General features: G+C 40.7%; 1 protein-coding gene across 7 annotated transcripts in view; it reads left to right on the top strand.

Annotated features, from left to right (window-relative positions):
* ITPR1 (inositol 1,4,5-trisphosphate receptor type 1) overlaps positions 1 to 15,029 on the top strand; it is a 214,641-nt gene that overhangs the window by 196,687 nt on the left and 2,925 nt on the right. For all 7 annotated transcript variants that reach the window (XM_088662374.1, XM_088662377.1, XM_088662375.1 and 4 more), the window contains one exon: positions 12,062 to 12,223. In XM_088662374.1, coding sequence (XP_088518500.1) covers positions 12,062 to 12,223 — 162 coding nt within the window. The remainder of the gene's footprint in view (positions 1 to 12,061; positions 12,224 to 15,029) is intronic.

The raw sequence follows: 15,029 nt of genomic DNA, 5'->3' as shown, positions 1-15,029 counted from the left end.
TTATTATGGAACACTAAAGTGAGCTAATGCACTAGATTTAAAGGGAGCACACCAGCGTTAGACTGATAACTGTGGCTTTGCCTCAGTGTAAACTGAGGTGTTCAGTGTAAACTGAGGGCAGGTGTTCAGTTGCCTCACCCTCTTGCTAATCTATTAGTTATCTATTCTGTTTACCTGGATTGTTATCTGTTATGTTCAAGTGCATTTGTTGCTCTCATCCAGTGTGCCTCCCTCCACGTCCTGTGTGTTGACTCAGTTTTAACCCCTTTATTATTGCCATCTGTTTATTTAGCCAGAAACCCTGTGCATGAACCCCTTTCTCAATATGGTTGGTGCCTGTGCATGATCTATACAAAAGTGTGTAACTTCTAGACAGAAAGGGAGTTCAATGGCCAGGATCAAAATATGTGCATGTACATGGGCGGGATTGATGGTTTCCCCATTCGGTAGTAATCTCTCATGCCCCACTCTGAAGGGTACCCTGTCCCTTGGCATGAGAGAGGGGAGATTCTGTAATAGGAAGGATGGGGCATTCCTGCCAATTTCAGGATCTTAGTCCAGAGAGACAAGGTTAGAGAAGCTGACATTCATGGCAACACTGAAGTTTCACATTTTGTGTGGAATTGTCCATTCTTGTAAATTGTTTGGATCTTGTAAAGAGTGTTGTGTTCAGAAACAGGTTGCATTTCATTGACAAAAATAAATGCAGGGGGTGGTATATAGAATTACATTCTTTGGATTATAAACAAATTTGTTTTACTTAGTCCATGAATACTTCTGTCAAAATAAATAGTGTTGCTCACACTGCTGTTTGTACAGCAAGAGACTAATGTGGCTTTCCCCTCTGGAAATCTGCTGCTTTCTGAAATGTGGGTATGAAGTACAGTAGTTGCTAGAATTTGGTGATGATCACATTTTGGGCAAACTTCTTTTCTAAGTCTCCCTGAACTGAACATTCCCATAGAGAGCAGGTGTTTGGGGCCTTCCATCAGCCATTCAGTACAAGCCCAAGCTGCCAACATGTCTGTGAGGAAATGAAAAATCATAGACATTATCCTGGTAACCCTGGCAAGCTTTGCTTGTGCTAACTAGCTGAAAGCTGTGCCCCGGAACCATCCCTTGTAGGCATGATCACTCCAGTCATAGTGGGATGAAGAAGCAAGTGCAAAGGGTTTTTATAAGTAGGGCAGCAACTAGAAGTTGTGACAGAGTAGTAAGTTAAGAACTCTCAAGTTCTTGAAATACTGGAAGTCTCTTGTTTCTGTGCAATTTGCAGATTATTATTTTTTTTGCAAAAAGGAGTACTAAAAAATTGTATTCATAGAAGCTGAGGTCCAGGAGACTGTGAGTGCAGAAATTCAGGTTCATGGTTTATATGAAATGTTTGTGTCCCAAAATAATAACAGGGGACAGAAATTTCATATAATGTTTGAAATTCTCAAGAGTAGAGGGGGGGACCTCAATCTGGCTTGCATTTAAAGGTGCTTCCACCAAATCACACTTTTCAAAACAGTGTGAGAAACAAAATATAGCTGTACCTCAAAATTCACACTTATCCAAATTTTGCAGTGCAGTTCTCCAACCAAAATGCATGCATTAGGGGAAAATGTGCATAAAAGCAATTATATTGGTGAAAATAACATACAAATACTAGGGTGAATCACTTGCAAAAAATATGTGCATGAGTACTCAGTATGAAATGTGTTTATTAGGAGAAATTCTTACTAAAATGCTGAATAATTTTCATGAGTTTTTTATTATTATTTTAATTTTAATCACAAAACTGCTGTAGAAATGTAGAGAATAGACTTAAGATTGGGGAAATAAGGAACTGAGAACTGAAATTGACAGATCCATCCCTACTCAAGAATATTAATTTTGCTTCCATTTTTCTTTCTCTTTAATAAAACTGCATCTTTCATTCACAGCTTCCCCAGTCCAAAATTCTTGCAACATACATTGGCTTGGCTCTTAGCCCATCTTGTGTGCTGCCATATTCTGTGTACCCAGCCTAGATGCTGTGCTCTGCATTCCCTGCTTAGCCCTTCTACTCAGAGAACACCTCTGTCACTACCCCCTTTATCCTTTGAACAATAATTTTAGGGTGAAATTCATTACCATGGGCAGGTTATAGACAATCCCTGTTATGTGTTTGTGCTAGATCAGGCAATTAATTCCAGCCCAGCTGCACATGATATAATGTGTCCTGGTTTACTTATGTAATCCCTACAGTACCAAACAAGAACTAGGTTAGCGGAAGGGCCAGCACTGTCATAGTATGAAACACAAAAGGGAACCTCCTTTGGGCAATCCCTCAGCAGCTCTTCATCATTGGTTATGTAAAAGCTGGGCAAGGTTTGCTCGTAATGAAAATTACTTCATCATGGGAAACAGCTGTGAGCTGTGAATTTCCCTGCAGCCATTGAACTATTTTAAATTAAGAAAGAAAGAATGAGCTCTCAAGTATTTGTCTTGCTTGGCCTCTGGGTGGAGTGGTGCCTTACTGAGAAGAACTCATTTCCTAATAGCGAAGGGCTGCTACCTAGAGAAGTTTCCACCAAGATCGGTGGTCTGTTGAATTGCCTTGTCTCCTTCTCTGCATGCAGGTTGGCATGTGGTGTTGGGTGTGGTTTAAGTTGCTTAATATTAGAACTAAACTAAACTCAAAGCATTGGAATCAACTGGCTAGCTTTCTGCGTTTGTGAAAGGCCTAAGGAGAAAATCACCAGCAGATGCAGGTGTACTCACTTTCGCTCTACATTTTCTTTTAGAGATGTGGAACCTATGGCTCTCCAAATGTTGGACTCCCAAGACCCCTTAAGTCCCCAGCCAGTATGGCCAATGAACTGGGATGATGGGACCTGGAGTCCTACAACTAGAGGACCACAGCTTCTCCATCTGTTATTTTTAAATGGCAACAGCAAGACTCTCTACCCACTCCAGAGTTCATTTGCCTTTTTCATATACAGAAGTGTTGGCCATAATTCTCATGTTACACATGCATTGATTTTCAAACAAATGTTGAATTTCTTTCCAGTTCTTACAAGACTGCATCTACAATTCACAGCTTGGCTATAAGCATAATGTGAAATGGCTTCAACTGGTCTTTCCCAGTCATGGCAGTAGGCTGAACTGTCTCAGGATCCTTTTAGATACACCCCTGAGTTAGGGATAGTCATTCTTTCAACATAATGACTGTGCGCTGTTAGTAAGATTCTGAGAATGAAAATTAAAAACTGGGAGATGGATCTCAGACCTGGCTATTATTCCGTGGAGGTTTCTCTATCTTTTAAAAAAGTAGTACAAACAATAACTCTTGGATATTTTTCTCGTAGCCATTGCACCCAACTGATCCATGCAGAATGTACCGGTAATAAATACTGCTATTCATATATTGCAAGGAGTTCAGGTGCCTTTCCTCCAGAAAGGGATATTGCATTTTCCAGCACTCCGATATTTATCACTGTAGAAAATAAAATTATCCTGCTAGTATGTCCACCACAATTGTTACTGCAGGTGTAGGATGTGGCAATTGCATGTAAGTAGTAGTCACAAGGCTCTATTAGATACGACATGTGTTAACCATTGAAACACAAATTACAAACTCCATTTCATGTCTGTACCATTCTAGGAACTGTTTAAAGTCTTTAATTTTACTTCTTTGTAGCATTCTTTTATGAGGAAATGTGACGAGATGAAGAGAGTTACCTTTTCCACACCACAACAGTACATTGTCTTTGAAATACATCTGTTGCCATGCTGTTTTTTAGTTCTTTTGAAGAAGGTGCGCTTCCCCACCCCCAGCCCCCGAGTGCTGAACCCATATGCCATGGTTTAAAAGAGGGTAAAAGTGCAGCTATCCCCCCCACTCACCTCCAATCAATTACAGATCAGGACTGCATACTGGAAGATAGATTTGACTTTTAACAATAAAGATAAAATCCAAGGTTGGAAAGACCCCTAAAGCAAGCTCAGTTCAGTGAAAGCAAGGAAGTGTGAGATTTCTCAGAATGAATGATCATTTCCATCGCACATAGCAGCTTCCTTTTTTGGAAAGAAAGAAAAAACAAACAAGTTACCAATCATGGACATTTTAAAGCTCTGGCCATCGCCGCCCCCGTGTCTGAGATTCTGATGATTGCTACTTGAAAGGGACTTTTCCAACTTTACCTAGAAAAGAGCTAGCCAGAAACACAACACTTGTGGTTAGCCAGCTTCCGTCAGTGGCTTAATTCAGTTGGTCTGTTTAAAACTTTAAAGAGAGGAAGCTGCTGCTGTGACGGGAAGAGGGAGCTGACGGCACCACCAGGCTTGTAGGAGGGCCAAAGCAGACAGTGCATAACAGCATTGGTATGTGGGACACCAGTAGGAAAGGGGTGTGCCTGTGGAGGCAAGGAAACAGACCAAACATAAAGGCTCAAGATTATGGCTCACTTAATGCATGCAAAAAGGAGGTGGGGGGAGCCATGGTAACTTCACATGTGTTGCTTGCAAGACCAGACACCTTAAGGGCTTTGTTGAACTTTTAACAGAAACCTGCTTGTCAAGCTTACTCCTTGGACAGACTACCTCCAAAATTAAAATACCCTGTTCTTATTTTAATGCCACCATCATCGCAGAGGTGTCTGTGGAGGCGATATATTGATTTAAAATGTACTGTAACTTTTGAATAATTTTTTTAAAAAACCCTCTGAAATGGGTATGATTTGACAGTGAGATGAAGGAGAGGGGAGAAGCAGGTTAAGGTGTACTGTTATATAGGCTGTAGAATTCTTTGGCCCACAAAACGAGCTGCTTTGAATACACGTTTCAGTTTCATTTCTTATGTCTCCTGAAAACATCTATATAACCTCATGCAGGGAACTGAGAAGCAAAGCTGGTGCACTATCTTGCAGAAACATATCAACTGCTACTAATCCAGTTGATTTGCTGCTTGTTGGGTTGTGACAAAGTTCTGTGAAACAAGGATGTCAAGTATTTGCCCAAAATATTTGTTTTGTGTCTCTCAGCAACAGAAACCATGATCTGCATTTCCCCCCTTTCCTCCCACCCTGAAGGTGTACCTGCCCCATTTTACTAGTTATGGGGTTCATAGCTTTTGATATTTCTTGAAGACCAAAGTAATCAGTGTAGGGTTTCTGAAAACCAGATTTGCTGAATGTGTCGGGAGTGTGGTGCTTGGGGAGGCACAATATTTCTACAGTGGTAACCACTCACTCACTCTAGCTCCCTCCCCTTCTTTGTTGTCATATACAGCCCATGGTTTATAACTACCACCCAGTCACAAATACACATTTCTTGGATAAGGTGGTAGGAAGAGTGATGACTGGGAGAGAATATATGGGTTATATCCAACAAATATCTACTTAGAAATAAACCCATTGAAAGTAATGTATTTAAGTTAGTCATGTTCATTAACGAAATCCATTAGTCTAGCATTGCACACAAACTTGTACGTATAGTCAGTTATCTCCATACTATTCTTCTATTCTATGATTTAAGAAGGTATCATGACTCTGGGGGGAGTAGTAGTAGTAGAATCATAGAGTTGGAAGAGACCACAAGGGCCATCCAGTCCAACTCCCTGCCAAGCAGGAAACACCATCAAAGCATTCTTGACATATGCCTGTCAAGCCTCGGCTTAAAGACATCCAAAGAAGGAGACTCCACCACACTTCTTGGTAGCAAATTCCACTGCTAGACAGCTCTTACTGTCAGGAAGTTCTTCCTAATGTTTAGGTGGAATCTTCTTTCTTGTAGTTTGAATCCATTGCTCCGTGTCCGCTTCTCTGGAGCAGCAGAAAACAACCTTTCTCCCTCCTCTATATGACATCCTTTTATATATTTGAACATGGCTATCATATCACCCCTTAACCTTCTCTTCTCCAGGCTAAACATACCCAGCTCCCTAAGCCTTTCCTCATAAGGCATCGTTTCCAGGCCTTTGACCATTTTGGTTGCCCTCTTCTGGACACATTCCAGCTTGTCAGTATCCTTCTTGAACTGTGGTGCCCAGAACTGGACACAGTACTCCAGGTGAGGACTGACCAGAGCAGAACACAGTGGTACTATTACTTCCCTTGATTTAGATGCTATACTCCTATTGATGCAGCCCAGAATTGCATTGGCTTTTTTAGCTGCTGCATCACACTGTTGACTCGTGTCAAGTTTGTGGTCTACCAAGACTCCTAGATCCTTTTCACATGTACTGCTCTCAAGCCAGGTGTCTCCCATCCTGTATTTGTGCCTTTCATTTTTTTTGCCCAAGTGTAGTACTTTACATTTCTCCTTGTTAAAATTCATCTTGTTTGCTTTGGCCCAGTTGTCTAATCTGCTAAGGTCATTTTGAAGTGTGATCCTGTCCTCTGGGGTATTAGCCACCCCTCCCAATTTGGTGTCAAGTGCAAACTTGCTCAGGATGCCCTCAAGCCCATCATCCAAGTCATTGATACAGATGTTGAATAAGACTGGGCCCAAGATAAAACCCTGTGGCACCCCACTAGTCACTACTCTCCAGGATGAGGAGGAGCCATTGATGAGCACCCTTTGGGTTCGGTCAGTCAGCCAGTTACAAATCCACTGAATGGTAGCATTATCTAGCCCGTATTTTACCAGCAGCTTTACAAGAATATCATGGGGCACCTTTTCAAAGGCCTTGCTGAAATCAAGATAGGCTATATCCACAGCATTCCCTTCATCTACCAGGCTTGTAATTCTGTAAAAAAAATGAGATCAGATTAGTCATGTCAGATTAGTCTGACATGACTTATTTTTCAGAAACCCATGCTGACTTTTAGTGATCACAGTGTTTCTTTCTAGGTGCTCACAGAGCGTTTGCTTAATGATCTGCTCTAGAATCTTTCCTGGTATTGATGTCAGGCTGACTGGGCGGTAATTGTTTGGGTCCTCTCTTTTCCTCTTTTTGAAAATAGGGACAACATTTGCCCTCCTCCAGTCTGCTGGAACTTCGCCTGTTCTCCAGGAATTATCAAAGATTATTGCCAGTGGTTTTGAAATCACCTCTGCCAGTTCTTTTAATACTCTTGGATGTAGTTCATCTGGCCCTGGAGACTTGAATACATCTAAACTAGCCAAGTATTCTTGTACTACCTCCTTACTTATTCTGGGCTGTGTTTCCCCTGCTGAATCATCTGCTCCATATTCTTCAGGTCGGGCATTGTTTTCTTTTTGGGAGAAGACTGAGGCAAAGAAGGCATTGAGGAGCTCTGCCCTTTCTCTGTCCCCTGTTCACATTTCACCATCTTCTCCCCTAAGTGACCCCACTGTTTCCTTGTTCTTCCTTTTGCTACGGACATACCCATAAAAGCCCTTTTTGTTGCTTTTAACCTCTCTAGCAAGCCTGAGTTCATTCTGTGCTTTAGCTTTTCTGACTTTGTCTTTACACTATATGTTTGAATTCCTCTCTGGTGATTTCCCCCTTTTCCCATTTTTTGTACATACCCCTTTTAAATCTTAACTCAGTTAAAAGTTCTTTAGATAGCCACCCTGGTGGTAGTATGATAGTAGTAGTATGGAGTGGTTTTTGCATAAAATGTTATGTATGTGCTTTATTGCTTTTAGTCCTATTTAACTACAGTGGAACCTCATGTTACGTACCGTCCCCCTTTGTGAACGCTGCGGGTTACGAGCTCCGCTAATCCAGAAGTAGATGCTCCCGGTTGCGACCTTTGCCCCGGGATGTGAGCGGAAATCATGCGCCAGCAGTGCGGCAGCAGCGGAAGGCTCCATTACCGAAAGCGCGCCTCATGTTACGAGTGGTTTCGGGTTACAAACGGATTTCTGGAACAGATTAAGTTCGTAACCAGAGGTACCACTGTACCTTGATTGATTTCCACAAATCACAGCAAGCTGCTGAGGTTTTAAGGAGCAGCCCCTTATTTCTAGTGTACAGTCATACCTTGTTTTGCGACCGGGATCTGTTCCAGAGCCCCGACCACTAGCCAAAAAGGATGCAGGGCAAAGTGCCGCATCTGCACATGTGTGCAGAGCGGTTTGCGCTTCTGTGAATGCGTGAAGCGCAATTTAGCACTTCTGCGCATGTGTGAGCAGCAAACCCAGAAGTAACCCGTTCTGGTACTTCCGGGTTTGCTGCGGATGTTTGCCAAAGCAGACGCTAGACAAGGCGGATGTTCACAGTTATAACTGTACTAAAACCCTTGTTGCCCATGTGCACAAACCACTAATAAGTGGAGATATGCATGCAAGTAAGTTATCCATATAGACATGTTTTGTGATGTATATCCTCAGCAGCTGACAAGGGAGCTAATGTGGGTCATTGTCTTAGGTTTCATAGCCAACTGGGATTAACAGTCGTAGATCTGTGATAAAACCAGCCGGTTGCCAAGCACCCCTGCTCTCATTTACTGCTTTGAGTAGGTTAAAGGGCGAATCCAGTAACAGCAAAGAATACGTAAGGTTCGGCAGGTGTACTGCTTGCGTCGTGCTGGGTTAAGGGGCCAAGCAAGCCACCTCTCCTAATGATCTTTGGTATGCCTTTAAAAAATCCAGTTGAGCATTTTCAATTCTCATTACAAAGCAAAATGGTTTGAGACTCTGTCAGGTGAATAGGAAAGGCAGTGGGAGGTGGGTTGTGTTGGTAGGAAGGAATTCTCCTTTTGTCCATCACTGGGATTTGTTTTATAGTTTTTTATAGTTCTCCTGAGGGCAGGAGAAACAAGTTGGTCTGTTCAGAGTTCAGACAATTGTACTCTATGGAGTAATGTGAGGTTTATAAGGTAGGGGAAATGGTTGATCAGGTTTTATGGGTTTGTGCTATATAGAAGATAGAGGGCCTGTCCTACATGGGTTTTGTGATTTGGGTATTACAAGTTTGACTGTGGGGCCTGCCCTTTGGGACAAGACACTCGGGGTGGGGGGTGTTGGAGAATTTAGGCCCAGTCCTGCCACTCACCACCTGGCCCAGGGCGGGGCCTGATGGGCTTTATAAAGGACTGTTGCCGTCGCTGCTGCTGGGCAGAGAGGGCTCCATTTTGTTTTGTTTTTTGTTTAAATTCCTGCTATTTTTTACCTATGTTATTTTAAACTGTATTAATGATGGATTCTTAGTTTTAGATTTTGATTTATGTCGAAATTGTTTTCTATTCGGTTGTGTATTTTTTGATGTGGTTTATGTATTGTTTGTGACTTTTGTAATTGTGCTATTGCTGTATTGTTTTGATATTCGATTGGAAGCCGCCCAGAGTGGCTGGGGAGACTCAGCCAGATGGGTGGGGTACAAATTAATAATAATAATAATAATAATAATAATAATAATAATAATAATAATGACAGTTTACAAAAGGGACAAGGCCCTGTGAAAGGTTGTGACTGAAACGTGATCACACTGGTGCTGGGTGGTGACTTTGCCTTGCTATACTGTTAAATCCATGGGGAAGAAGAAATGTTTTCATGGAAGGGGACTGTGGCAGTTGAGTAGGTATGGACAGGGATCCCACAAGGGATTCCATAAACTTAAGTCGCAGGAGCTTGGACTAGACGACACTTAGGGTCCCTTACAACTCTACAACTCTATTGTTCTTTTAGTTATGTTTCCAATAAAATGCTAGCGCTAGGTTATAAGAATGCTGCAAAACAAGTTCAAAAATGGTAACAATGGTTCTGGGAAGATCTTGTGATCCATTCATCTGCAGTGAGAACTTTGATTCACCCATCACTATTATAAGCATATGCCTGTTGAAAATAGAAGTTAGATTGTAAATTCATTGGAAGAGGGCAACATAATTTGCTTTAGTTTTTGAGGTGCTCTAAAGCACTATCTACATTGATGGTGCAGCTGCATAAATGGTAATAAGACTGAGCTGTTAGTTCTAAATTTCTGTTTTTACTTGTTTCTGTTTTTCCATTTAATATGACATTTTACTTTTTAATGCTACTTTTAATGCCACTTAGAGGCAATTAGCACAGCAGGGCTATGGTCACCATGTTTTTGCTTGTGTGCCTTCCAGATGCATAACTGGCTACTAGAAAGTAGGATGCTAGACTTTATGAACTTTTGGTCCGATCCAATTGGTACATGTGTATATGTACACATTCAAAGGCACTAGAACCTCAGAATAATAAAATATTGGTTCCTAAAGCAAGAACTGGTTTTTGAAAGGTCACCTATCAATTTCAAGTGGCTGTGGTTCTATAGAGCATGAAGGTGAATGCTAGATTCCTCTCCTCAGGTTGTATCCAACGCTGCTATTTTTCTCACACAACAGGCACCAGCTTGCGCAACAGAACTTCACTTTCTTTCCTGCAGCTCCTTTCCCCCCTCCCCCAACACACTGTCAAAATCTGCTCCACAGGATTGGAAGATCCTCAGCAGCAGATTTGGGGCAGAGGAAGAGGAAGTCCTGTTGTGTGAGTGGAGTACCACTTGCACAGCATTTGATACCTCTGTTGCCTAACCCAGAGATGCTCCACTGACTAAATGGAAATAGCTAGAACTTGGCAGTTGTCATAGCATGTGGTTGAAATTGATTGTTACAATAGATAAAACATGGCTATCAGACTAGTTTTGTCCCAGGTTTCATATGAGGTAGTATTAAAGTGCATCTGCTTACACCCAGGCTTTCTTGCTTCCTCCTCCTCGTCTGAACTTCAGCATTAAAGAATATGCCTCCAACGTGGGAGGGGAGAGAAATCAAACAGTAGCACTGAATGCCTGTCAGTACCAGCCTTCAATGAATTTAGAAACTTTTGTCTGCTACTCACCTTTTCTCTTCCCTTTCTGCTCCCACAGTACTTAGGGGTTTTTCTTTTTGCCAGTTTTCCTTCCCTTTTCTTTTGCATCACTAGCTGTATACATCAGTACAGACACATGCAACATCACATTTATAGAGTTGCTTTACCTGTCAGCAATTAGCTGTGGAACCACCAAATATGTAGTCAAAACAGGTTCTAGAACTGGGGGTGGGGAGGGTTTCAACATTAGATTTTGCATTCACTCATTACTTGCTCCTCTGGATTCTGTCAATGAGTGTTGGGATGTATGTTGCTTTCACTAGAGGTTACTCCTCCACTTCTTCACCTTGGGGAGAAAGTAACAAGACCACCAGATCTTAGGTTCTGTAAGGAACCCATATTCTGTAGGGAAGAACCTGCTTTCTAATGGATTCTGTCCTGCAGAACCAGGCAGTTTCAAATACACAAGGGATCTTCCATTTCAGATGTTCTTGTCTCATAAGGAAAGTTGCAAGGGAAATCCCAAGACTTACTTCCCAGATCACCTGTAATAGATTTAAAGAGACCAATAAGTGAGTAAACTCACCCCAAATATCTTGTGAAGGCATCTCACAATTTTAACTGAATACTTTGAAAGGATCACAGAACACATTACTATTATGAAAGTTAGCATTGGGAAGCTTTAGCCTTCTCCCATAATTTGGGGAATAAAATTGATTGGTACGGTAAACATACTGCTGATTAAAACAATTTTTAAGGCACAGCCTATCCAGACATATAGAAGTTACATGTGTGTTCTTTTTTTCTTTCTTTAGCTACTGTTTATTTTAGTGCTTTTAATATTTTTAATACCTGTCTTTAACTGTTTTTATAGATAATTTAAATGTTTTATTTTCTATTGTTGTAAACCACAGAGATTTTGGGGTTTTTTTACAATTAAGTAGTGTTTAAGTGTGGAGGGCTCAAGAAAATATTGTTTACTAGATGTGTTAATAGAAAAAATTAATGTGGGGAACATGTTACCTGTAATTCAAAAGCAGAGGCTACAACAATCAATCTCTTCTTGAATTGTTACAGTTAAGCATGGAATAACTTCAGAGTTATGAGATGTGAAGGAATTCTAATATTGCATTGTTTTGTGACTTCTGAGCAATAGTCATTAAAATTGTCTGAGATTAAATTGGATTATTTTTTTTACACCAGAAGCACATGAAATGCATTTTTAGTGATACAAAATTGTATTTTAGAACAACTTTCTGGAGTGCTACCCATATTCAAGTGAATTTATGGTGGCCAATATGCAATTGTGCCTTTGCCGGGCATTTATGTCATTGTCATACCTGAATTTCAGGAGAGAAATCTGGATTGGTTCCCTCGGATGCGTGCCATGTCACTTGTGAGCAGTGATTCTGAAGGAGAACAGAATGAACTTAGAAACTTGCAAGAGAAGCTTGAATCTACCATGAAGCTGGTGTCCAATCTTTCTAATCAGCTGTCTGAGCTTAAAGAGCAGGTAAGAGACTTCCAGAAGATGCAGACAGGCTATGATTTTACACAAAGCCTATATGTTTTCAACATTTTTGGAAAACCAGAAATGTCCTAGTCGCATTTAATAAGAGTCACTGAATGGGAAACCTGAGAGTGGGGAAACAAACTGTCTGTGTTTTTAAGGCAGCCTTCAGTATACAAAATAATATTGGACTTGGGAGAGAGTATGACAGACTATCCCCCTGCCTTGATATGACGGGTAATAGGTAATACAGCAAGAAGCTTTAAAATTATTGGTATTCTTTGCTTGCTCTGCAGGGTTGGTGACATTGGTTGCTAAGTTAGAAGGCCAAACACACACATATCCTAGGTTACCATTCACCAGGCTTGTTGAAACTGGCCTAGCAAGAGGGGTTATTTGTTTTTTTCTGTGACGTGTTTTGTTGCAGTTTTCTTCCGCTGGGATTTTTAATTTGTTCTAGCTTAAAATTAGCCAGAGGGAAATTGACATATGCAAATAAACATGCTTCTGATTCTTTATTTCTGGCAATGTGGCAACCCTCATTTCTATTCTCGTAGTACATCCCTAACTTACATGTAATATGTAAAGATGCTAACATCCTGCTCCTGCGCATGCCCTGTCTACCTGACACTACAAGATTTAAAACTTTAAAACTTAAAAAAATTATGCCTTAATAAGCTTTAAAAACACACACACACCATAGGATTAAGGGCTAAGTAAAGGCATGGATCTCAGTGCAAATGCAATGACCTTCTCGGAATTCCTTTGGATACTGCACATCCTTTTGCCACCTGCTTGTTCTTTATCAACCACAACATGCATTGCTGCACTTTGGATTTGTAGCCAGTATTTTAAAACATGTGACTGAAGTAATCCAGAATGGAATTTGATGGCAAGCTCAATGGAAGGCCCCTCTTCTCCTTCCCCACCTTTTGCTTCAACCTCACCAGCTAAAGCCTGAATATGCCTTAATGTTTAAAGCCTTCCACTTTTAACTTGCCCAGCTTTTAAACTTTACCCTTGTGAAAATGAGAGAGAATGACATTAGCATTCAGAGGGCCTCTGCCCTGCTGAGGAAGAAGGGGAAACCAGGTTCATTAACATGAGAGGACTCTTTGGAATTTCCCCTAAGTGCAGTCATTGAGTGTGCCCAGATCAAATTGCAGCATGTACCAGTTGTGTGACCATACCAATACATCACTTTCTCATTAGGAACAACCCTTTCTAGAAAGAAGAGCTAACTGAGAGGCTGGTTTGAATCAAATAAGAAGCAAGTTTCCCTTTCAGAGCTGTCACTTCTAATTGGTTTCTAGAGACTAGAGCTGTCATTAATGCCAAAATTCAACAACTCCATTCAAAACACTATTGAACTGCAACAAGTGGTGTAAACATTCTTGGCAAACTATTAAAAAAAAATACCACTGGCAATTTAATGAATACAAAGTTGTTGGTTTCTTACAAATTTTCAGTACACTTATGCAGGAGTTAATATGACCTTTACATTTTCTGTCTCTCTCTAGTAAATGTCTTGGTCTATTTTTTTATACCACACTCCACAGCATGTCATTACATCTCTCTCTCTCTCTCTCTCTCTCTCTCTCTCTCTCACACACACACACACACAATTAGTAGTTTGCAAGCAATATACCAGAGAAGGATCCAGTTGTACATGTGATTGTGCCTCTCCCATATGCTCCCACTGCCCTTGCTACATAGCTCCAAATTTTCTCCAGTGAAAACAGGGACGCCCTATCCAATAATTATTATTATTATATGCTGTCCATTTGACTGGGTTGCCCATCCACTCTCGGCAGCTTCCAACATATATAAAAACATACTAAAACATTTAAAATTTTCCCTATACAGGGCTGTCTTCAGATATCTTCTAAAGGTTGTACAGTTACTTATCTCCTTGGCTTGGGGATTTCATAACTCCATACCCTCCAACATTTTTCCAATGAAAATAGAGACACCTTAAAGAAAACTGGAACATTCAGGGGTCAAATCAGAAACCGAGATGGCTTCTGTAAATCCAGAACTGTCCTTGGAAAATAGGAACAATTGGAGGGTCTGTTGCTATGGCAACATTGCTTGTTCACACACCACATAACTCAAATGTTTTTTTTGATTCTCCATAATGCTAAGAATGGATCAGGTTTGTACTGACCAAAAACTTTCTGCAGTGACTTGTGGCCTGCACTTACCCCAGCCCTGTACATCTCACTGATGTACTCTGTGAACCTCCTATGAATATGCAACCAGGTTTTAAAGGTGCATACACTCTTTAAAAGAGAAGGAAAACTACTAATAGTTTGCCCCAGGATCCATTTAAGTGATATGTTGCAAATGCTAATTGACAAGCAATATGCTGCAAATAACAAATAATTAAAGGGAACTGGTTATCAGGGACTGAAGCACCAAGCTTAAACATTTCTTCCACCATAATGGAAATGTAGCTAATTCATGACAGAATGATACTTCATGAACATTTATAGATATTGCACGAAGATTATGATTAGGCCATCATTCCACTAAACTAGCTAATTAAGTATGCTTTAGTTCTGTTTTCTTTAGCTATTAATTTAGTAATCTGCCCATTCTCTATGTAGTTTAATACATAAAATCTCAATAACAATTATATACATTTTACTACATCCTGTAAGCATATGCAAATTTAAAAAATAAAGTAAATATTTCCTGCAGTTGGGGTGGGGCTTAAATATTTGTTTAGTAATACAGTACAAAGTTCCTTTCAAAAGGGGGGGGGGAATTGACTTCCACAGAATGTAACAATCTTTTGAATTGCACT

This window comes from Zootoca vivipara, chromosome 2 (assembly GCF_965207765.1).
Source record: "Zootoca vivipara chromosome 2, rZooViv2.hap1.1, whole genome shotgun sequence".
Classification (NCBI taxonomy): Eukaryota; Metazoa; Chordata; class Lepidosauria; order Squamata; family Lacertidae; genus Zootoca; species Zootoca vivipara.
The sequence above is the reverse complement of the archived record's forward strand: the minus strand, read 5'-3'. Positions and strand labels throughout refer to the sequence as shown.